We start from the raw sequence: 24523 nt of genomic DNA, 5'->3' as shown, positions 1-24523 counted from the left end.
CTAGTTTGGATCTAAACGAAGGGATTAAGAGCGACTACTCGTAAATAAAACAGTAATACATATTTTTACTATAATACAACATGTCAATGAGAGTAGAGAAATTGTTTTCGACAGATCTGATTCAAGAAAAAACATATTAAAGCAGATTGGAAAAAAAATCCGAAAGAAAGCAAATCATGACAAAATACTATAGAAATTATTAATAAGAACAATAAATATATAATAAGATAATACAATAATCGAAGTACATGAGATAATATATATAGCAACAGAAACCAAATAACAAGAACTTACGGGATAAATACTACGACTACTATTATGAAAGTCGAAAGGATAAATAAGACAATGCTCAACTAGAAGGACAAAAATTGTATATTTCTTAATTGTAGGTTCAATGTATTTAATTAAGTATATATTATAAGGACCAAAATTAGAGTGTATGGATGTTAAGGGACCAAAAACGCAAATACCTAAATTTATCACCGGGAAATGTCCCTAATTCACCTGAAACCGCCGTATCACGGCCGTTCGCCGCCCCTTCGCCGCCACAAACTCACAGTGCCCCGCCAGGTAACCAAACCAATCACTAACATCATCTTCAATTTCTCCATTTCCACCTCTGCCTTAACAGTAAAATCATCATCTACACGCGCCGCTGCAAACTCCGGCAAGTTTATTTCTCCATTCACCTCTATAGCTCCTCTTAAACCTTATCTCCTTTCGGAATGGAAACCAATTCTCTGTGGATGGCTCTGTAGTGTATTATCTGTTTACTCTCTGTCCAAAATTATTCCCAAAGTGGGAAAATTCTCGTCTCTCGTGAATCCGTTGGATGTTGTGAGGCTGAGAGCGGAGTGTTTGGTTTTGGGAGGTTTGTTTTTCGTTCGACTCGTTGGTAATTATCTGCAACAAGCGTTTCTATGGGAAGCTGCGTTGAATTGCGTGTATAAGATGAGGATTTGTGTTTTCCATAAGGTTTTGCAGAGAGATTTAGGGTTTTTTGAGGGAGAAAAAGGGATTGCTGCTGGAGATGTTGCTTATAGGATTACTGCTGAAGCTTCTGATGTTGCTGATACTGTTTATTCTCTCTTGAATGTGAGTTGAGAAAATGATGCTAACCTATGTTGCTCGAACTCTCTAAAGATGTTGCTGCACCTGTGTTAGATCTCCAAAAATGTATAGCTGATGCTACACAAATCCACCAATATCTTTGAAGAGTCCAAGCAGCATAGTTTCTTACTACCTAGCCCTTGAGCCTCAAGTTTTGTGTATTTTTATAATGTTGAATGAACCACATTAAGACAATGATGCGTTGTTACTCCCAACAACAAAGCTGATGGATCATCTGTGTTTTCTGTATGTTTTATGTTGTTGAACTGTGTGAACTGCATAATCGTAACGTTTTAACGGTTATAAGGGTACACTTATATTTATTTGTTGTGCTTGCAAGTACCCTTTCACGATTACTCTCTTGGATCATGAATGTGAAATTTTGTTTCGATGGGTGGGATATCATATATAAGATATGAACCTCTGATCTAAAGAAACGATTTTTGAACCCCCTTAACACTACATTAGACTAGAGCCTTCTCTTATGTCAAGAGGATTCACCTTATATATAACCAAAAAAGAATTGGTTTTGCTGTCTTTGTGTAGGATAATTTTCCGGCGAAGAGTTTCGGCCTCAGTGGCGATGAAATTCGATCTCAGATACTTATTTATGTCTGCAAGATGTCCCTCACTTGTGTGATTGTTTTGTTGGATAAGCACATAGAAATACTATTTTGGAAGAGTTCATTGGACTCCAACGTCATGAGTGCTATTAGTACCATGCTGAACGATATGATTTGTTTCACTAAAAATTTAAGCTGTTAGAGAATTGATGCTTTTACTTTTATGTCTTCACCAAACTCTTTCTTTTCTCTTCCTAAATCTCGTGTTTTGCTATTTACAGACTATTGTTCCAAGTAGTCTTCAATTATCAGCAATGGCAGTTCAGATGTTGGTCATCAACCCTGTTTTATCATTACTTTCCGCCTTGGTGACTAAAGATGCATTAGTTCTTTGCTTCTATTATTATGAATTATTTATGAATGTTGGATGAGTTTATATCGAATCTTGATGGGTGTTATTTAAGGTGATCCCATTGATGGGTTTTGTGATTGGTTACTTGGGCGAAAAACTTCGTGATGTATCAAACAAGGCACATCTTGCTGCTGCTTCTCTCTCTTCCTATCTGAATGAGGTAAGTGTTTTTGGTTACATTAGCATATAATGAATCAGTCAACTAGCTTTGATCCAAAACTAGTTGGTTTTTTCCATATGAATTCTCTATATCCATTGTGTAATTCGAGGCCATTTCATTCCAATATGAAATTTTCAGTCAAAGCGCAATAGTTTCTTAGTCTTCTTAAGTTTGAAGTTCGGTATAGCTTTTGTTTTTCCAAAATGAATGTATGCTCATGGACATTCCAACACATGGAGAAAATTTTTTCTACCTTCTCCCTTCTTTTCTAGCTTTTTTGTTCTAATGTTACTCTCTTCCTTATATTCAAAGAATCAAGCTTTCGACAGTAACTGAAGGAAAATTACTACTTGTTACAGATCCTCCCATCAATTCTTTTCGTGAAGGCAAACAATGCAGAGTCCTGTGAAAGAAAGAAGTTCCAGTCACTTGCTTTTGCTGATCTATCTGCGACTATGGGAAAGAAGAAGTTGAAGTCATTTATTCCTCAGTTGGTACAGGCAATATATTTTGGCACCTTACTCACATTTAGCGCTGGAACGCTGCTTGTTTCAAAAGGTTCAATTGATTGCTCTGCCATGGTTTCTTTTGTGACATCCCTGGTTCTTTTGATCTCCCCAATCCAGGTTATGTTTAGATTATTGAAGGATTATGTTTCTGTAAGTTCATTTGTTTGAAATTTGATCTGTCTCGTATATCTGAAACAAGATAAATAGGTTATATTACTTCTATCATGTGCACAACACACTTCTAAACTAATTATTTTCCTGATCAACTTTGACAAATTTCAAAGAATCGAGATTTGAACTTTATGTGATGTTCTTCCCTTAAACCAACTCCACAAAGTAGAGGTAAAGTCTGACTACATTCTACCCTCCCCGGACCCCGCTTTTGGGGTTTCACTGGCTATGTTGTTGTTGTTGTCTTCCGTTAAACCAACTTTTGAATGACTACTTTATATATATTTTTTATATTACTTCAACTGTTGCAATGCACATTGCTTCGAGTCTGGTATTACTTGAAAGAAAGAAGCGTATTAAAGTAGGTTGTTATTTTACTCTTTAAAAAAATGAAAGCATATAGCAGTAGGTTTTACCTGGGAGTCTGGACCCCATACATGGCTTTGTTTGGGCGTTGGGATAAGAATCAAGCAGCACAACCTACAAGTACAATTAATCATGAGATAGTTACCTTATGAATTGCTGATCTAATAGTACCAAATTATCCAGGTACTTGAACTGAATGGCGTGGAACTTAGTCAGGAGGTTGTCACATCAGAAGGCATCCATAGGAAGTTTTGAATAGAACTGTAAATCACTCAAAACTTTCCCTTAATAGAAGAAGCTTTTCTCGAGACAGAGGCTTCATAAATTTGATCAACTTCTCGATCCCATTTATATTGGAAGTGACTTACACTTTTATGTTACCCTCTCCTCTTTTGACTATTTCTTTTTCTTGTTTGGTTGGACTTTTCTCATACTGCTTCATGTTGATATTATGGTTTAGCATGTGCAGCAATTTTGACTATCAATCTGAATCTAAGAGTTGTGCAGGATGCGGGAAAAGCTTACAATGAATTAAAACAAGGAGAGCCAGCAATTCAGCGCCTATTTAGTTTGAAAACATTTGAACCAGAGGTAAGTATATAACTTGTTGATTTCTATGACTTTGGTAATGGCATGTAAGATAGAGAGCGGCAGAACTAGAATTAGGTCTCTTCTTAAGTAACGATACAAAGTAATTTAGTATAGCATTGTTGAACCTGAAACCAAAAAACACATGCTGTCAGATTTAAGAGTCAAATACTTACAACCTGTGTTGTCTAAGGCTTATTTAAGGCGCGCTAGCCCTGAAAAGCTCAGGGAAGGCGCTTTAACTCGATTAGTTTTTAGTGTAGGCAAGGCAGTATGGTGTGCACCTCATTGTGCATGAGTTCTATCTTGAATCAAGCGGGTATTAAACAACAAATACAATAAGCACTAGTGTCTTACTCCCTTCATTTCAGTTTATGGGTCTTAGTTTGTATAGAATCGTGTCTTTTTGTAGATTCTTTACCTTTTGGTGTATACACAGTCAGATTTTTTGTCATGTTTATGAATGAGATACATTTACCTGATAAATAAAAAAGAAAGAAAGAGGCATTCCTTTTGAGATATACTAAAAGGAAAATAAGAAACTTAGATTAAAACTAAGGGAGTAGTTGTTAAGGAAAATAGTTTGAATGAATTTATACTTTTCCTTGAATTATGTATATATTTCTAGTTTTTCTTCAATTGCGCCTTCTTCTTCACTAAAACCTACAGTTAAATCGGCTGTTGCGCTTAAACCACAATCTACCTAGAGCGCTTTTTAGAGTTCTAACCTTTGACAACACTGCTTACAACTGCTTCCATTAATATCATTATTGCAAGCATATAATCATCATGTTTTATTTATATCATCATTCCGACAACATACCCGGTGTGATCCCATAAGTGGGTTATGGGGAGGGTAGGATGTAGGCGGACCTTACCCCTACCTTTGTGCAGTGGAGAAGCTTTTTCCTGTAGACCTATGGCTCAAAAGTAGTGTTATCAAAGCAGGATTGGAAGGGCAATAACAATAGCAAAATAACATTCATGTCATGATTGGTGAAGGAAAAAAGGGATAGCACTCCAGTGGCTACCAATTCAGTTCTATCTATTTTTCATTATCTTCTTATAATTTAGAAAGTCCAATCTTATTAGGTAGTTGTTTTACACTTTGCTTCTTTCATCTTCAACTTGGTATGATTGATTGATCTTCGCTAATATAAAATTTCTTAAGTTCTTTCAATATAGGTTACTTCTATGTTGAACATCCTTGCATTTAATATTGTTATTTTAACTACTTTCAACTAGGATCATGCAACCAAGTGTGCCTGAATACCTATGATGTACATATATACAGGAAATTGTGAACCCAGATGCTGTTGACTTAGATTGTGTTGCTGGAGAAGTAAAATACTCTAACGTCTCTTTTAGATATGGAGACAATGGACCTCTTGTATTGAAAAACACGGACTTACATATTAAATCTGGAGAAATAGTTGCTCTCTGTGGACCATCAGGAGGAGGAAAAACGACTCTTGTAAAACTCCTTCTTCGCTTATATGATCCTTTACAAGGTTAGCAGTTTAATCACCACAAAACCACAGTCTAGCATTCTCTTTAGCCCTGATCCTCTATGATGAATATGAAAGTTGTCTTCTACTGAAGCATGACAAGGTTTACTTCCTCACTGACAGGTTCCATTCTCATTGATGGTTTGGATATTAGAGGCATACGAATCAAGAGTTTAAGGAGAAACATTGGCTTGGTCTCTCAAGATACAGTAATTCCAAGCCTCTCCCTCTTTACAACCATGATATGATGAATTCTTTTGCCTTAATTATTTCCACATACTGCTAATCCTTTATTAGTGGTTAGTTGTTGTAGTGTTCAGGACTTTTGATGCTTATGCATTTCACTTTCGAATAGCAGACAGTAGTTGTGTTAAGTTTTCTCCATTTTCTTTTGTTAATGTGTAATTATATTTGTTGGAATTTGGGGGTTGGGAATGGAGACTCGTTACCTGGTGCTAGTTTATACTCTACTTCTTTGCATGATCCTCCTGTTACATTCCATAGAGTGGAGCATTTCACCTCAATCTACCATGTTCTATACAATCAAAAACTTCCATGTTCTGGAGGGCTAAGCTACATGATATTTAACCAGAATCACCTGGCAGTATGGGCTAAGCAGATGATTGATATCCTCGTTGTGGATGGTAAGAATTGGAGACTCAAATTATGTTAGAGCCAATAGAGGTTCGATGATTAGTTTGTTGCTAAAACTGAGGTTTTTACACTATAAGGATCTAGTTGAAGGAGAGAAATTTTAGACAAATCGTCTAAAGATTCTCCAAAGCAACAATTTCCCATGGCTTTTTGACTCAAATTTGAATTTTGTACTGCAGTGTTTCAAATGTGGGGACTGTTTCCTCTTTTTAAGCTTTAGTCCTTGATTTTGCTCTAATATTTGTTTCATTTTTCTTCTTTGTATCCGAGAAACATTAAGAAAAGTTACCACATTAAGTTTAGAAAATCTTCTTAGCGAAGGGAGTGCTTCCAGGTTCTTTACCAATGGATGTTCCTCAGGAACTAATTGGGCATTGTAAGGATTTAGCTATGTTTCCTAATTATATTGATCCAGTCTATTTCTGGGATATCAAATGACAGGAAGTTGAAATTCTTTCTAAGTAGGTAGATATTTGGATATGTAAATGTGTAATAGTGAAAACACTAAAGACCGACATCGGATAAAATATAAATGTGCAATATACTTTGTGAAATCTGCTTATAAATACTATGTGAAAATATTGTTAGACAATTGGCATTTTTCCAGCTTATTATTATTTTTACTGTTTTTACTTATTTTAGTTTAGTGCTTCCTATTTTCTAGCTAGACTTAGTCAACTTTAGTTGCTCAACTTTCTGAAGTTAGTGGCCCCATTATGGCTGTTAGTGGCCCCTTTTATGGTAGTTAGTGACACATGTTCTTATTTAGTTTTAATGTTGATGTTTTTTCCTTGTATAAATTCAGACTTTCTGTAGATTACTATATATAAGGAGTTTCATAAGTTCACTCTATTTTTATTTTTTCAAATCAGTTTCTTGAGTACTTTTGTTCTAACAAATATTTCCTACAATCTTACTTGATTAGCTATTAAGCATCTATTTTTGAATAATGGTACCTGTCCTTCTGATTGACCTCCTTATGTTTTGAGTCCATCTCAACTAAATTTACTTCCGTTTTGGCAAAGCTCCTCATCTCGAAAAAGTTGAACTAATACTTGCTCAACTTTTTCCATGTTTGTGCTCATGCCTCATAGACTAATATATAGTAGTTCCACTTATTTTAGGCAGCTTTTATTTTTTCAGTTTCAAAAAAATAAAAGCTTCCTAAAAATAAGTGGAACTACTGGCTATTAGTTGGACTTCAAATTTTACATTTCAATTCAAAATACCTGTTCCTGAAAGTGGGGGGACATTGCTTTTATTATCTAGAAGTTAATTGAAACATTTCATTTAATATAAGTACATTTTCTAGCAAAGAGATAGCATCTTGTTGAACCAACTGTCCGCTTTTCACACTTGGGTTGATACTCTGTAATAATCTGGAGCTAACTCTTACGTTGTAAACACATTCCTTAAATTCACGCTAGCAAGGTCAACTGAAGTGGGAAATAGAAACTACTCAGCTGAATTGTTTTCCAATTTTTTAAAAATTCTATCAGACATTATTTTCTGGAAGTGTTGCCGAGAACATTGGATATAGGGATAGAATGGCTGGTATTGATATGGAGAGGGTGAAGCTTGCTGCCAGAAATGCAAGTGCGGAAGAATTTATTGAAGCGCTGCCTCTTAGCTATGAGACAAATGTTGGACCTAGGGGCTCAATTTTCAGTGGAGGGCAGAAGCAAAGGTATGATACTTTTCCCACCAATACCTTTGATTTTCTGAATTTTCTTATATATTTCTCACACACAATCAATCAGTAGTATGCCTTACTTTTTTAGAAAGAAAACTTTCCCCTCTTGAGAACGTCTTCTCAAACTAAGGGAGTAACAGAATCTCACACCAAGAAAGTTGTGTCAATCCAAAAATGGTAGGAAGAGAAGTCGATCTAATCTTGACTAGTCCTTGATCTCAGGATTGACTGTAGTCTTCCTCTTCAGTTGATTTTTCTCATCAGATTAATGTTTTTCCAAATTCATTTTGGGTCCCCTTTTCGTGTACTTGAGCTTCTTTGTTTTCATCAATTTTAATTGGATAATTCCTGTGGATCCAGGGTGTGTTTGAATTCATTCTCTCCTTAGTTCTTTACTGAATGAGATTATTCTCTACCTTCTCAAGGGATAGATATTTTGGGACTGCTATGGAACCTATACCAATGCTCTTGTTACCTTAAGGCTTACTGCAATTGTAAACATAGGGGCTGTCATAGGCATAGCTAACCTGTTTGATCTAGGAAATTCTCTCATTCCTTTTTATTTTCATCTCAGAATAGCTATTGCTCGGGCTCTTTATCAGGATCCATCTATTCTAATATTGGATGAAGCTACTTCAGCATTGGACAGCAAGTCAGAGCTGTTGGTAAGACAAGCTCTGCAGCACCTGATGCAAAATCGTACTGTAAGTGAAAGAAGCTTCTATAGTTTTGTTAATAGTTCAGTACCATGGCTCCTCAACCTCTCCTGTCCCTCGTCGTAATTATTTTTACCGAAGTTAAAATTCAGGTTCTCTCTGTTAACCATGATGTAGCATATGGAATGGAAATATATACGAATCTTACCTACCAAAAAGGAAGTACAAAAAAGCAAATGCCTATTCTGGTAAAGCGGGTAAGTCTCACAGACACAGTAAATGAGTGATGAGGACGTAGGTTAACAGTCTCCACAAGATAGGGAACCTCGCAATACAGCTGGTAGGGGGTAGTTATATGCATGTTTGGTACTGATTTACATGTTCTGTACCTTTATCATTATTGAATTATGTACCACATAGTAAAACTGTGGATACCCCTTAGACCTCACCCTGTTTGATTTAATTTTCTTCTGCATAATTTTTTACACACGTATGAAAGAACTAAATTCTTGGCTTCTGGCAAACATTCTTACTGGGTGCTGTTGAAAACGTGCCTGAGATGTGAGAAATCCGACTTTGTTGGAACTAGAAGTGTCTTAAGCCATCTTGATTTGAAGTTTGCTAATTGCTGACACATTTTATTGCCAAGAATATTTGACGATATCTTTCACACGTGCACACACACACACACACCTATCCTTCAGGGCAGTTCTAATTATCGTCTCAATCTTTACATGCAGGTACTAGTGATTGCTCACCGCTTGGAAACAGTTTTAATGGCTGAACGAGTTTTCCTTTTAGAGGATGGAAACTTGCAGGAGGTTCCTCGCGCCTCTCTTTTGGACAGTCAAAGTGGTTCACTAGCATCGATGGGTTTAACAATATGATGTTTATATGAAGCTAAAGGTCTGCTTCTTGGAAATGAATATGCATTTGTTGCTCTAGTATGGAAGTAATGTTCTACAACTTCCTTATCCTTCCCATGTAAGCTGCTCGTCGCGTCAAATGCCCCTTTATATGAAGCTAAAGGTCTGTAAAGTGTTGTAAATTGCTCGTACAAGTACTTACAGAGTGATGTATATCATTGTATATCTTTACATACGTTAGAAAATGCACTAGAGGCAATACAATGATGTTTTGGTTTTTTTTGGGCCTCGTATATTCTAGTGGTAAATGATCAATTAAATTTAAGTTTGGGGATTATAGATCAATTACTTTAATTTTTACCCCCCGTGAGACAAAAAAATAAACTTTTTTAGCATATATTTTCGCTTCATAATATAATTGAGGAATATTAGCAAAAAGTCACTATAATAATCTTAATTATTGTTTCATAGTTATAGTTTACATATTTACGGGTTGTAGTAGCTATATTTTAAGCTTGCTTATTTGTATAATTTGCAGGTGAATTTGTATGTTTCACGGGTATGTTTGTATAATAGAGCTATCTTTGTATAAACTCAAAATAGTGAATTTCATACAAATACAAACATCTGAACTCTAAACATATATGCAAACTATATTATACAAAAGCTATACAAATTTTGAATTATACAAACTCGAAACCTCAGCCCATATAATGATCACCGGATGTTGGTCGCGAGTGGTAATTATATTTAATTAAAACTATAGCTATGATAACTAATTAACTAGCATATGTTTGTTTAACCACGTAAACAAAATTTAAAGATGAACAAATTGTTCAATTAGGCCCAACAATATACATTTATATGGTCCATGGGCCAGAGGGCTGCAAAGCTTAGCCCAATAAGATGAATTGCGCGGGAAGTTTTGCCGCCATTTGAGAGTAGAAAAAACTCCATTTTCCCAAATTTTGATTCAAACTCATCACTCTCTGCAGTAAATCATCCATAGCCGAGGTGAGTTTTTTTTTTTTTTTAATTTAAATTCTCTGCATAATTAGTGTTAATTTGATCTTCGTGAATGAATTCAGTGTCCGATCTTCTGTTAAAAAATATAAAGAATATGTACATGTTGAATCCCTTCGGCTAGTTTGTGTGTTTACTGCTTTTGATTTTGAACCCTTCAGTTTTGTTTTAATAATGGGTTTTTGTTTCCCAGTGTCCACCCATAATTTTCTGTGTAGAGATTACCCTGATTTACATTTAATAGTGTATCAAGTTGCTACAAAATTGTGATAACATAGATCTTTTCTTTTTTTAATGATTTGGGTTGTTACACTTTGTTAATTTGTGTAATTGGTTTTGTAGTTTCTGTAATTATGGGTAATTTGAAAAATCAAGGTTCTTGGAAGTGTTTTGCAATTTTTTTAAAAAAAATCCTTGAAAAAAATGCAGTCAATGGTAAATTATGATTCCCAAATGATAATTATGTCATTCTTTGAACAATGGAATCTATTGAGGTAATGGTTTGATGTAAAATATGATGTTAGAAGTTTTAGCGGGTTAGAATTGTTTAATCTTGTTTAGTAGATGCGTAATGTGCATGTTTGATGATGGAGGTGATTGTTTTTATATAAGCAACTGTTAATAGTATTGTCGTATTCTGATTTTCGATGGTTTAGGAAACTTTTAACTCACAGGCTTCTGATTTGTTGTCTTTTAAAGTTTTAATTGCAAGAGCTTGTGAAAGTGTATAAGGTTTACTATTTGTTTACTAGAGCTCTTGAACCAGAAACTTAATATTGGAAAGAGATGGAAAGGTTTTTAAGCATTTCCGAGTTCTGAATTTGATTTTCTTCATTGGTACAGCTAGTCGTTGAAATGCTTGTAGATGTGATATATCACTCAAAATCCTAAATTTCGTGTAGCGAATGAATTTGAGATACAGATGGAAAATTTGATATATTTGAGTTGATTTCTGTTGTTCATTGGAAGTTAATGATGGATGTCATGAGACAGGAAATGCAATGGCATGAAGAAACAGAATCTCAATTTTGAGCTTTTATTTTGTTTTTGTTTGGTAGACATGGACATGTCAAATCCTGCCGTCTTTGTCAATGCTGAGTTCCTCAAGGAGCATGTAGGACGGAAGGTTCGAACAGTGGTTCAGGTTATGCAATCTGATGGTGATAAAGTCATTGGAAAATCCACGGATGAAAAAGAGTTAGTTGTGAAAGGAAATCCACCTAATGCTCTTTCAACTTTTGTTGAAGTAATTGGTATAGCTGACACTATCCAGTCTATTGAAGCAGAAATTTGGACCAATTTTGGTGATACATTTGGTATGTCTTGCTTATGTTATTCATATATATACACTTGGCTTCTCCTATATCCGTTAATGCATTTGAATGTCAATTTGTACCAAACATGTTTTTACTGGCAATCAAATCCATGATTTTATTACTTCTTGTTTCTTTTGCTTCATTTACGTCTTTTTTGTCGTTTTGCTACTGTTCTTCTCCTTTATCTTTAGCATTATTTTCTCATTACTGTATTTTTCTTCCATACTTGAGTTTGATTGTTATACTTGAACGGAGGGTCTATCACAAATAGTCACTCTATCTTCACAAGGTAGAGGTAAGACTATATACACACCACCCTCCCCAAACTCCACTCTTGGAATTACACTGGGTTTGTTATTATTGTTTTGCCCTTCTTTGTGTCTTGTTCTGCGTAGTTTTTCAAGGTCATTTTGTAAGTTGGGAATATAGAACTACCTAAGGCCAATGAACCATATAGTCTTCATACTCATCACTGAAAAGGAAAAGGATGGTGTTCTTTGATAAAGTTCATAACCCTATAATTGATGATAACACTATGAATATGCAAACTTTATGGTTATCATTTACCAGAAACCTTAAGATCTATAGATATTCAACAGATGAGTGGATTGTAGTCAATTAAGTGAACTGAATAATAGATTGTAGAGTTAAACATTATTGTCCTTCCCAACTCGGCCAATTTTATCTTCATTCCTTCACTTCTCTGAAATGTTTCTATACAAATGGTGACTGGGGAGGGTAAAGTTTACGATGTCCCTGTTTCTCTATGAAATTCAAGGATTAAAACAAAGGGAGATTTGGTTAGTGCGACTTTTCAGGTTATGATATCTATATTTACGGTAGTGTTCTACTTTGTTTACAATCCTATCATCATGCGATAGCTGTTTTTATACTTGCTCTGTCAAACATATTCAAGACCAATGTAGTCATCAATTATGTCCAAACTGCATTTATTTTTGACACATTGTATAAGCATTTCATGTAGCTAGTTAAACTTCTACTTATGACTTAAGGTTTATAGAAACTTTATGATATGTATCTAGTGCTTGTCTCTTGATGATATATACTTGCTAATCTACACATTCTTCGATATGTGACAGACGTTAATAGCTATGACAAGGTGTGCAGACTAGCAAATGGTGACAGTAAGCACTTGTTTATCTGAGAAATGATGATTGGATGCTATAAAAGAGGACATGCATCCTCTTATTTCTGCTGCATTGTTCAAGAGTTTCAATGTATTATAAGTAGTTTGAAGTACTTCTGAAAACTTTGGATTTTTAGCTTCTATTTAGGGTTTCATCAACAGAAGTTAAGCTCTGTGCTTAGATGTAAACTTGTTTTTCTTCAACTTATGCTATTTGGTATTTTGAACACTAATATTTGTGGTTCCACTAGTTAGTCAACTTGACATCAAACTAGCTGTGTTACATACATAAGTTGTAACTTGTAAGTATGAACTATATCTAGTTCTAGAAGACTTGTTCATTTCGGAGTTATGTCCACTGGTTTGCGAAAGCAATGGGAGACTTGCTCAGGTGTTCTTTATTAGGCAAAAACCTATTTAAAGGTGAGATCTTCATGTTCTTGAATTCCCACTTTTAGCTTCAAATATATGTATTAAACTACCATATTCTATCTACTATTACAAGCCCCATGATATGTAGGACATCATATGATTTATAAAGATAATCATGTGTACATAGTCTTACGAAGATATAAAAATCATTTTTTATAGATCCTCAACTCAAGTTATGCATATCAATAATCAAGTATGTAAAGAAAATAACACAGTTAAGAGAGTACTATAACAAACAACAAGTTGATAATTGAAGCAAAATAAATTTTAAAAAAAACCCATAGTAAAACTGAAATCGAAGGATAATCTAGTAGGAGACTAATAATAATAATCCTAATTACAAAAACAGTCTCTATAAAATCACATTCTTGATAAGTCATGTATGTGACATTAACACTCTTTATTGTATAGTATCGTATTGTATGGTATCATATTGTATTGTATTATTATCATACATACTATGTTTGTTTCGGTTGTTATTTAAAATGTATTGTATTGTTAAATTTTGTTGTTAAATAACAATGAAAATCTCCATTTTATAAAACAATCATTTTGGTCTGTTCTCGTTGTTACTTAATTTCTTTTTCCAATTATATCCTTACTTGATATTTCATAATACTATTTTATCTTTTACCATATATTATTTAATCCTAGTCAAATCTCCTATCCTAGAATAATTAAGGATATTTTGGTAAATTTATAAATTGTACTATACTATACCATACGATACAACCAAACAACAATAAAAATGTTATTAAACAGCCGCAAACAATACAATCTAGCTAAAATGGTCATAATACCAAATCAAAATAGAGTTTTTCTATATCCAAAACTAACATCAAAATTATGAACATTCGAAGTTTCTCTAGTATACAACTACACTAGTCTCTCGTAAAATGATCATAATGCTTTAATTCAAATATCAAATAATACAAAATCGGTGACATTGTGCCACTCCTTCAAATGCCACCGATTTTGTATCATTTAATGTTTGAAGTAAAGCATTAGGATCATTTTACCATAGATTAGTGAAGTTATAAATAAGAAAAACTTCAAATTTTCATAATTTTGGTTTTAGATTTCAACTTTGGGTATAGAAAAACTCTATTTCACGATCGTACCTCATTTGAACTTATAAATACCTATAATTACCCAATCGAACTAACAAGCATAATTTATTAAATTATCACAAACATTCAAAGAAAATTGGTCAAAAAACTACATGCAATCAATATATGTCTCTCTTAAAGACAAACAACATATACTACCATATCTTTTATTCGTAATGAATTAGGTGTGTCATGACATATGATATAGCAGTTCGATGAGTTTTCTTTCAAATGTACTCTGATTTGTGTCTTTTCATGTTTGAAATAAAATATTATGACCATTTTACTAAATAATAGTGTTGTTGTAAATAAGAGAAACTTCGAGCGTCCATAATTTTAGATTAATTTCGGGTATAGAAAGATACTATCTAACGATCCATAACTCATTTGAACTTATAAATACCTATAATTACCTATTCGAACTAATGCACATAATTTATTAAATCATCACGAACACCCTCAAAAAATTTTGGTAGAAAAACTTCATGCAATCAATGTGTGCCTCTCTTGAAGGCAAACAATGTCTACTACCATATCTTTTAGTACGTAATGAATTAGGTAAGCCATGACATATGAAATTTTAGGTTGATGAGTTTTCTTTTAAATGACATCGATTTTGTATCATTTAATGTTTGAAGTAAAGCACTAAGACCATTTTACCAAAGCATAATGTAGTTGTATATAAGAGAAACTTCGAATGTTTATAATTTTGGCTTTATATATTAATTTCGGGTTTAGAGAAACTCTATTTCACAGCTCGTACCTCATTTGAATTAATAAATACCTATAATTACCCATTCAAACTAACACATATAATTTATTAAATCATCCCAAACATCTACAAAAAAATTTGGTAACAAACTAAATGCAATCAATGTGTGCCTCTCGCGAAGCAAACAATGTATCTACCATATCTTTTAGTACGTAATGAATTAGGTGTGCCATGACATATGAATTTTTAGGTCGATGAGTTTTCTTTCAAATGCCACCGATTTTGTATCATTTAATGTTTGAAGTAAAACATTATGATCGTTTTACGAGAGACTAGTGTTGTTGTAAATCAGAGAAAGTTCGAATGTTCATAATTTTAACTTTATATATTAATTTATGGTATAGAAAAAGTCTATTTCACTGTACATACCTTATTTGAACTTATAAATATCTATAGTTACTTATTCGAACTAACACACATAATTTATAAAATCATTACAAACACCAACAAAAAATTTTGGTCAAAAAACTATATGCAATCAACATGTGCCTATATTGAAGGCAAACAATATATATTATAATATCTTTTAGTACATAATGAATTAGGTGAGACACGACATATGAAATTTCAGTTGATGAGTTTCTTTTTAAATGTTATAGTTTGAACTTTGAAGTAAAACATTATGACTAATTTATCAGAGACTAATATAGTTGTAAAGAAGAGAAATTTTAAACGTTTATAATTTTGGTTTTAAATGTTAATTTCTGATATAGAAAAACTCTATTTCGATTTGATATTTGTAAGAAAATTTAATTTGGTGGGTGTTTGAAACAATAATATATATATTTATCTAAAATTGTTCTTCCTTCAATATACAAAAAAAAAGAAAAAAAAAAAAAGATTATCCTTGTGTCACCACATGTTCTCACTAGATATATGAAGTGACATAAATACCCTCATAGATATTTACTTAGCACGCAAAGGACAAAAGAAATATAAGGACTAAATAGGAATATACAAAAAGCAAAAAAAAAAAGAAATCCCCAAATCAAAACCCTAACCAATCTAGGGTTTATATAATATCCCCTCAAAGCGAGAGAGAGAGAGAGAAAGAAGAAATTTACTTTCAGAGAAACTAAAATCAGCTGTCGATTATCGCTTTTGCTTCCGTAGTTGAAGAAGGAAAAAGGGTTTTCAATTTCTATCTCAGGGTAACAATTACTTCTGTTTTGTAGTACTACTTGTTAAATTATGATTTGTGTTTGTTTGTTTGCAATTCAGCATTTTTCTGCTATTTTTGAGAACCCTTTTTGCGGGTTTATCCAGATTAGATTTGTTTTGTTCTTTGCGATGCAACTGGTTATCAAATTTTTGTGGGTATACGTACATGGATCTGTTTGAAATGACCTGTGGATTGATGTTGTTGTTTTGTTTCCTTGAATAAGCTTGATTTTTGCCGCTTTAGAGGTTAAATGAGTTAGAGAGGATATATTGAGACTGTACCACTATAATGTTGGTTTTTTAAACCTAAAAGGAGAACATAGATGTGGGTTAGTTTGCTGATAGGTGAAAATTGAGACATTAGGCATTTAGCGGGACACCAGAGGGTGTGACTTAGTGGTTAATGAAGTGGATTGGACACCATGAGGTTTCAGGTTGAATTGATATTGCTGGTGGGAGGTGGTAGGCATTCTGTGGAATAGTTGAGGTGCGTTGTTAAAAGGAAATGATTAATGGTGGGTTGTTGTCATTGTTGAAAGTTACATGTTTGGAAAGAGTGCATAACTGGGTTTCCAGGATGTATAGTACCACTGAAATATTCTTGATTTTGTGTTGGAGAATCTTCTGAATTAAATAAAGCTCAATATTTTGAAATTTCTTTGAACTAGAATTTGTAATAAGCTATACCTAGCTATTCTGCTCTTAGATTGGTCTAGGAAGGTAGTAGGAGGATGGGAATTCATTGCACCATATTAGTACTTCTCTGTTTTAGACTCTTACAGACTAATTGTTCTAAAACTGCAGTGGTACGCAGTAGACATTTTCCAAGAAATAGGTGATGTTTCAGAAAAATGTTCTGTGTTTAGCTGATGTATGGAAAGAAAAAGCATATTTATTAAACATGGATGATTATCCTTGTAGCAAGTTGCATATTTTGATGAAAATAAGTTATAAAAGATTGATAATAATGTCGAAATGCTGGTTAGAGTAGTGATTTGAAGTTAACAGTTGAAATAGTTGGGTAGAAGAATGATATCTGCACATAGAGTAGGGAAGTCTGTTTTTTCCTTTTGGTGAAAAAATATTTTCAGGCAATTAAGCACTATAAAATGTTTTGCATCATACAAATATACCTAGTTTGGACTTTAAAATCACTTACTATATTATGCATTTTCGAAGACCACAAAATAGTGTTCTTAACTTAGAGTCAATGCATGATCCAGATGCATTATTCTCACATTATGCTCTGTCATCTCATCTATCTATCTTTTTAAGGCTAAAGACTGGCTACTTCTCCACAAGGTTCTGTTTGTTCTAGCTTTCCTGTCCCTTTTACAACATAGAATGCTTCTCAGAGTCTTAAATGTTCAATATTGCTGTATTGCATAGTTGAGAATTCACCTTAAGTTTTAGAGCTCAAGGCTAATGTTTATTACTCCCTCCGTCCCAATGTGAGGTAGTTTGACTTGGCAGTTTAAGAAAACAGTCTAAAATAGGTTATAGATGTTGGTGTAGCTGTAAATCATTTTAGTAAGGGTAAAATAGGTACTTTAAAGTTAGATTGTTACTGAATATTGAAATGCGTCATTCTTTTTGGGCTGACTTAAAAGAAAAGTGAGCATATAAATTGGGACAGGGAGTATATAGAAAGTAAATATTATAAAATTTAGTAATAAGCAAATCGCTGGTGAAGTAGTTATGACTGCACGATTGCGATGCTACTGAACTTGGGAGATAATAATTATGTTCTGAACGTTGGAATTTTGAGCAAATGGTTTTGATTTCTAATAAAAGAACTCTGGTTTACTGCTTCCATCCTAAAAAACAAGCTTAGGTTTAATGTAGGGGAGAAGAAGTTCTGTACTTTTGAGATCCTCTTGTGTTCTTTCCACTAGAAAATATAGTTGGAGAAAGAAACTCAGTGATCACTGGCTGACATTTCTTAACCGGTCTTGACTTTGCAAATGGATTTTATTGTGTCAACAGTCAACTTAGTGACATATGCATCAATGGCATATTTGGATTTGTCTACCACCCTCCCCAAAAGAAAAGGACATCAGTGACGTTTATTTCTTAGTTATTGCCTTCAATGGTTGATCTCACTTTTTAACCGTTTATTCAAGCTCGTGGGTGTAGGCTATCAGATTTATGTACTAATTAATATTCACAGTCTAACATCATTAAGAGACCGATTAGACTTCTGCTTAAGCTAGCTATGAATTAATCTGCTTCTTGAGGTCAAGTTTTAACTCTAATGGCCAGTAAAACGACTCACGGACTGTTCTGATATTGAGCAATGGTTTTCTAAAAAGTGCAGTCGAGGTTGCTCCTCTATCAGTACATTCACTGTATATCCATTAATTTACTGCAGGGAGGTCTCACTTACAGAATGGGACATGTATTTTGGAACTGGAATTATGTTTTATGGGGAGGGGTCTGGTGGGATCTAAACCTTGATGAACATCCCATTTAAGCATTCTATTTTCCCTGGTATTGCCTGGGGATAGATTAAGCCTTTCATAATCTCCTCTCCTCTCTTTTTCTCTTTCCTTGTATTCTTTTATTTTTCTTTCTTTTCCTTGTTCCATTGTTATGAATGCATTGGTCCTAATTATAGTTTAAACTAAAGGCTGACTTTCCTTCAGAAATCAATCAGTATCTACCTTTTATGGAATTCATTGGTTCATTGTTTTTGCACCTGATGGAGGATATTACCCTCTTGATAGTCATTCAGTATTCTTCTCTTGCCTGTCTTTGTTTGTATTGGTAAAATTTAGTCAGCCTTTTACTGAAAATGGACATTGGAACTCCTTGGCCATTTCTCATGGAACAAGTTCAATTGAGATATTCTTTACTCTGGAAATCCTCTTGGCCTTTCATTTTGGTTCAGCCTGTCCACATTTGTCTTCTTTCTTTTGCAAATGCTTCCGGCTTCTGTGGTTCCGTCAGAGTTGCAGCGCCAGATTATCTTCATAGAAATATAAGATGCCGAGAACAAGGGCCAGTGTTGCAGCTGTTAAATCTGAACCCGAGAAACCTGTTGAGACTGAAGAGCATGTTGACTTTGAAGGTGATAATGAAGAAGAGGAAGAGATTGAGTATGAAGAGGTAGAAGAAGAGGTGGAAATGGAAGAGGAAGAAGAAGAGGAGGTCGAAGAGGAGGTGGAAGAAGAAGAAGAGGAGGAGGAAGAGGAGGAAAATGGAAGTGATGGAGCTGGTGAAGGAAAGGGGTCAGAGGATGTAAAAATGAAAGTTGATGTAGATGCTGAGGATATGGAGAAAAAGCATGCTGAGCTCCTCGCCCTTCCTCCTCATGGTTCAGAAGTGTACATAGGTGGCATTACTCATGATATTTCTGAGGCAGATGTGAGGGAATTTTGTGAGACAATTGGGGAAGTTACAGAGGTAAATTCTTTTCTTGTTCATTATCTGTTCTTTATTGGTATCCCTAATTTTACACGGATGACATGCATGAAAATGCCAGGTAAGAATAATGAAAGGGAAGGACTCAACTCAGAACAAAGGATATGCATTTGTTACCTATAGAAACAAGGAATTGGCAACCAAGGCTATTAAAGAGCTCAACAACACTGAGCTGAAGGTACACAAAATGCTAGTTTTCTCAACTGGTTTGTACTTATTTGTTGTCTCTCATCTTCCCTAGTTTAATCGAATCATATATTTTACAGTTTACAGTCCTAATGTGCGTTTCTGAAAGTTAACGGAAATTTTGTTTTCTTGTTTCCAACTCTTTGGATTCTCTAACACAGCTGTTTCTGTATCAGGGAAAAAGGGTCAAATGTTCTCCAGCTCAAGCTAAACATAAGTTATTCATTGGTAATGTTCCTAGATCCTGGGGCGAGGAAGATATGAGGACGGCTGTAACAAATGTAGGGCCTGGGGTTATTACTATTGAGTTAGTGAAGGTAGGACTTGGCTTTTTTTTGACATATGTTTAGTTAGTCTGTTTTCTCACCTTTTGGTACAGTTCTTATTGTCATAGGTGTACATGTGCTGCTCCACGATAGTTACTCTTCCAATTATATCCTGTTCATGGAAAGAAGATTAACCCCCAGTTCCCTCTCTCTATATGCAAGAAAAAAACTATTTTGTTGCTTTAATTTTTTTTCTACTTCTATGTTGCAGGATCCTCTGAATTCCGGTAAAAATCGTGGATTCGCTTTTATAGAGTATTACAATCATGCATGTGCAGAGTATTCAAGACAAGAGATGTCAAATTCAGATTTTAAGCTTGATGATAATGCACCAACTGTTAGCTGGGCAGATCCCAAAAATGCTGAAACTGCTTCTTCACAGGTTCCTACTTCCAGAATTCTTGCAAATTTTATCTTTCCTCTGCGTACAGACTAATATGCTGCAGGGTGCTTTCTTAAGATACTCACACATATGGTGATTTCTATTCAACATAATTCTTCTGTGCTATTTGTTGGTAAAGTCTCTTTCTAACAAGGAATATATCTGTGAACATTTCATCTCCTGCAAAAGCTCCCCTGCCCCCAAACCCCATAACGAAAAGGACTAAAATATTGCCGCAGTTCCAACTGATTAAAATACAATGCTTTTGGGCATATATGCATTCTTCTTTGCTTTAGGGATTTCATTTGGGGTATCTTATACTAAGTTACTGTACTACCTAGTAGCTATATTTCCTTAAGAATTGTTTATTGTTTGGTGCATAAAACACTGCAATATGGTCCAGCTTGGTTGATTGACAAATGTCTGAAGATGTGGAATTATAATGTAAGCATCATGTTTTGTCTCCTTTGGAACTCTATAGGTTAAGGCAGTGTATGTGAAGAACTTGCCCCAACACATTAACCAAGACAAGCTAAGAGAGTTGTTTGAACATCATGGAAAAATTACAAAAGTAGTTCTTCCTCCAGCTAAACCAGGGCAAGAACAGAGCAGATATGGCTTTGTTCACTTTGCTGATAGGTCAAGTGCTATGAGGGCCCTGAAGAACACTGAAAAATATGAGATAGATGGTATATCCGTTTCCACTTCTTTCTTTGGATTGGAGTTCACTTCATACAACAAAATGTATAGGGACACTGATGCATTGCTGCTCTCTTTGGATCAGGGAAAATTCTGGAGTGTTCACTTGCAAAGCCTCAGGTAGATCAAAAATCTTCAGGAGGATCAAGCTCACAAAAGGGAGCCACTCTTCCAACTTACCCTCCTCGTATTGGATATGGCATGATGGGAGCCCCTTATGGTGCTCTAGGTGCAGGTTTTGGTGCAGGATTTGGTGGTCCAGGTGTAGCCCAAGTAAGAGCTTTTTTTACCATCTTTGATGGTGAATGCTTGTATTTGCCGTTGATGTTCTAGGTCTTTGCATAATTTTCGTTATATTTAGGTCATTACATTCTAATACTAAATAATTTGTCTGGTAAAAATACATAGTTTTGAAAAATACACTTCTCAAAACTACTTCTCCCTACACGGAGATGTGCGTTTTCCAAAGGAAAGACTCCGGAATAGTACCTAGGCATAGTTGAAGTGTATGAATGGAGTTTTAATCCCAATGAGTTAATAATGTTTATATATGTATCATTTGCATGTCATGTTTTTTTCTTATGTTGTATTCTTAACTTAGTTTGCATTGATCGTGAGCGGTTATTGGGGTTTTGGGACAAGTTAAATCTTGACCTTCGGAAAGGAGTGTTTTGAGGCAACTTTGCTCCACTTGATTTTGGTCTACTTTGTTTCTTCTTATCACCTTTAATTGTCACGTTGTTGAACCATAATACTCAGTGATGGATACCTGCCCCACCCATCCCAACAAAGAACAAGCAAAAAGATATTTGTTGTTTGGATAATTTCAAACATTTGATCCCCTTGGCTTTAGCATAGCGGAGCGCACAGCACGTGATGTGTAGGTTATGCGCACGTAACGGGTTCGAATCTTGCTGCACAAAAGCTCGGTATTCTAGTGAAGAAGTATAAAGGGATGGGCTCATTATCCATTGAGTTTCGTACTGCATGCTACTAGCCCTCAATGATTTTCCCATTATAAAAGACTAATCTTAAATAACTTTCCTGTTCTGTAGCTTGTAAGCAAAGTATTCAGTTGCTAGGGTCTGTTAGTTTATTATGTGGCAGGTTGTGTGTGGCTTTTCTATTAATGATGATGAAGATGATTTATCATCTACACAATTTTGTCAACTGTGTGCAATATGCAAAAACTGTGGAGATAACACCTGTTTCCGATGTGTTAATATTACATATGCTCATTCAGAGACCAAAAAATACCTATTTCAAGATTTCAGTTTGATTAAATCTAAATAGATGAAAATCACAGGCCTTCTATTGTCATCCTCTTGTATTAGCTTGTGTTTAGATAGATTTGTGAATCTGCAGCTTTACTAACACTCGTTGCTCCTCACTTCACAGTCAATGGTTTATGGAAGAGGAGCTACACCTGGTGGTTTGGCAATGATGCCGATGCTTTTACCTGATGGAAGGATTGGATATGTCCTGTAAGTACAACCTGTCTATAGCAGTTGCTTCGCTAAGCGTGATAATGAATGGAAAAGTCCAATCTCTGATTTTATGATATAAAGGAAAACTAGTGTCCTGGAGCAAAACAACTTCTTTCTGCGTTTTCTGAACTCCATTTATTGTGAGTCGTGGCTGAAATTAACGAAATAGAAGACCATTAATGCCATATTATCTGAAGACAGGCTTCACTTCTAGTGAAGCATTAAATACCATACTATTAGTAATAGGATGTTTAATTAGGTTCCATCAGAAGTGCTTGTTCCCAAATGCTTCAATGGTGTTTAAGCTTGTTTTCGTTGTACTATTTCTGATCTTTCTTTCCCATCCAGGCAACAACCAGGAGTTATGCATTCTCCTCCTCCAACATCACGAGGTGGACGTAGTGGAGGCAGTTCAAGTGACGGAAGGCGGGGTGACAGTGGTGGACGAGGGCGTCCCCGTTACAACCCATACTAGGTGTAAATGAACGCCATTTATGTTATAAAGCACAATGTTTGCTGTCACTTTGACAATATTTGACTGATGTATCTGTAGCCTGTTTAAAGAATAGACTCTCATCTCTACTCTCAAAGACAAATTCTGTTCTTCTCTGTTAAAAGTAAGTCTCTTATTTTTGCACATCTCTGAGCTACCTATTTTCACTCAGTAGGAGTAGATATTTATCTTTACTCTATTTTTTTTTATTTATTCGAATCGTGCTGTTTGCGTTAAGTTATCACACACCTCGACTATTTCACTTGTTAACGTATAGTGAGTAAAATATGTTCCTTAGTGATACAGTTTTAGCAATTTTATATGATTACTAAGCCATACTCTTAAGGCGCGTTTGTTTTGTGAATAAAGTTTTATTGTGATTACAGTGTGATAATTATAATACTAAAAAAAACGAAATCCATGAGATATAATATGGAACTTGTGATTTTACGCTAGATAAACATGTGTTGCCTTTTTGTTGTTATAGTATTAGTTAAAGTTTTGTGCGAGATATGAAAGTCAATAGAACTTATAACATGTTTGGTTGATAGGATTTTAAATATTGTGTATAAGTTATTCATATTTAAGTTTTATACGGGGTGTGATTGTGCTTTTTGTAATCCTACATAATTAATTAATACCTACAAATATTATGAGGGAAGTTATGTATAAGTTTTGAGGGAATCTATGTATAAAATCTGCAGGATAAAAGATAAAATAAGTTACGTAGATATTAGTTATACATGTATTAAAATATTAAATTACACATTTGCTTCTATTGATATCAATTTAAATTTTTATTTACCGAGAATCACATACACGAAAAATTGAGAAATTTGATCGATTCTTAAAGAAAAGACATCTAAATGCACAAATGGGAGCAAAAGAAATGGTGTGAGTTATTTGGGAAAATTTTTTGGATGCTCCGGATGCTAGATCTATGGATTAACATACAAGAAATTGAGAAATTTGCATGATTCCTAAAAAAGGACATGTAAATGACGACATGAGAGTAGAAGAAAATGGTGTGAGTATAGGTGAAGGTTTCCCCACTCCGTACGGATGTCCTCATAATGTTTTTTGAGAAAAAATATTTGGGTGCTTCGGAGCTAGATCTATAGGCTAATAATACACAATAAAAATTGAAAAATTTGCGTCATTCTTGAATAAGGGTCTATAAATGAGGAAATGGACACGAGAAATTGGTGTGAGTATACATGAAAGTTCCCAACTCAATATGGAGGTTCTCATAAAGTTTTTTAAGATTTCTTTTTGGGTGCTCTGAGCGCTAGATCCATAGGCTAATTAATA

At 34.5% G+C, this 24523-nt stretch overlaps 3 protein-coding genes across 10 annotated transcripts; all 3 read left to right on the top strand.

Annotated features, from left to right (window-relative positions):
• Positions 1-397: 397 nt before the first annotated feature.
• LOC107031804 (ABC transporter B family member 29, chloroplastic) lies at positions 398-9577 on the top strand. 6 transcript variants are annotated; one of them, XM_027911785.1, is made up of 11 exons: positions 398-1095; positions 1955-2041; positions 2138-2245; positions 2605-2745; positions 3799-3882; positions 5174-5390; positions 5511-5596; positions 7541-7728; positions 8309-8438; positions 8543-8647; positions 9131-9577. In XM_027911785.1, exons 1-11 carry the CDS (start codon positions 490-492, stop codon positions 9275-9277), a joined length of 1899 nt encoding a protein of 632 aa, XP_027767586.1. In that variant the 5' UTR covers positions 398-489; the 3' UTR covers positions 9278-9577. The 6 variants fall into 6 exon arrangements, 5 of the variants coding, with proteins under 5 accessions (XP_027767586.1, XP_027767585.1, XP_027767588.1 ...); XM_027911784.1 differs by having other exon boundaries at positions 2605-2871; XR_003574447.1 differs by having other exon boundaries at positions 399-1095; positions 2605-2871; positions 8543-8730; positions 9131-9240.
• A 589-nt stretch (positions 9578-10166) lies between these two features.
• Positions 10167-13113, top strand: LOC107029685 (replication protein A 14 kDa subunit B). Its single transcript, XM_015231124.2, has 3 exons — positions 10167-10270; positions 11338-11595; positions 12696-13113. The coding sequence occupies exons 2-3, from the start codon at positions 11340-11342 to the stop codon at positions 12758-12760; spliced, it is 321 nt and encodes a 106-aa protein (XP_015086610.1). The 5' UTR covers positions 10167-10270; positions 11338-11339; the 3' UTR covers positions 12761-13113.
• A 2898-nt stretch (positions 13114-16011) lies between these two features.
• On the top strand, positions 16012-23358 carry LOC107031230 (heterogeneous nuclear ribonucleoprotein Q). Of its 3 annotated transcripts, none has more exons than XM_015232521.2 (9): positions 16012-16206; positions 18588-19621; positions 19701-19817; positions 20002-20142; positions 20363-20533; positions 21015-21222; positions 21318-21505; positions 22631-22716; positions 23068-23358. In XM_015232521.2, the coding sequence occupies exons 2-9, from the start codon at positions 19202-19204 to the stop codon at positions 23192-23194; spliced, it is 1458 nt and encodes a 485-aa protein (XP_015088007.1). In that variant the 5' UTR covers positions 16012-16206; positions 18588-19201; the 3' UTR covers positions 23195-23358. The 3 variants fall into 3 exon arrangements, with proteins under 3 accessions (XP_015088007.1, XP_015088006.1, XP_015088008.1); XM_015232520.2 differs by having other exon boundaries at positions 16051-16206; positions 19166-19621; XM_015232522.2 differs by having other exon boundaries at positions 16063-16206; positions 19107-19621; positions 23068-23336.
• Positions 23359-24523: the final 1165 nt, after the last annotated feature.

Source organism: Solanum pennellii, chromosome 9 (genome assembly GCF_001406875.1).
Source record: "Solanum pennellii chromosome 9, SPENNV200".
Lineage (NCBI taxonomy): Eukaryota > Viridiplantae > Streptophyta > Magnoliopsida > Solanales > Solanaceae > Solanum > Solanum pennellii.
This window is presented reverse-complemented; position numbering and strand designations above follow the sequence as displayed.

What these genes read in the sequence shown, in the direction of transcription:
- LOC107029685 (XM_015231124.2), top strand. Translation starts at nt 11,340, where the DNA reads ATGGACATGTCAAATCCTGCCGTCTTTGTCAATGCTGAGTTCCTCAAG. An exon ending in CAATTTTGGTGATACATTTG is followed by an intron (nt 11,596 to 12,695) that starts GTATGTCTTGCT and finishes GATATGTGACAG; the next exon opens with ACGTTAATAGCTATGACAAG.
- LOC107031230 (XM_015232521.2), top strand. Translation starts at nt 19,202, where the DNA reads ATGCCGAGAACAAGGGCCAGTGTTGCAGCTGTTAAATCTGAACCCGAG. An exon ending in CTGAAACTGCTTCTTCACAG is followed by an intron (nt 20,534 to 21,014) that starts GTTCCTACTTCC and finishes GGAACTCTATAG; the next exon opens with GTTAAGGCAGTGTATGTGAA. An exon ending in GGAAGGATTGGATATGTCCT is followed by an intron (nt 22,717 to 23,067) that starts GTAAGTACAACC and finishes TTTCCCATCCAG; the next exon opens with GCAACAACCAGGAGTTATGC.
- LOC107031804 (XM_027911784.1), top strand. Translation starts at nt 490, where the DNA reads ATGTCCCTAATTCACCTGAAACCGCCGTATCACGGCCGTTCGCCGCCC. An exon ending in TATCATTACTTTCCGCCTTG is followed by an intron (nt 2,042 to 2,137) that starts GTGACTAAAGAT and finishes GTGTTATTTAAG; the next exon opens with GTGATCCCATTGATGGGTTT. An exon ending in CTTATATGATCCTTTACAAG is followed by an intron (nt 5,391 to 5,510) that starts GTTAGCAGTTTA and finishes CCTCACTGACAG; the next exon opens with GTTCCATTCTCATTGATGGT.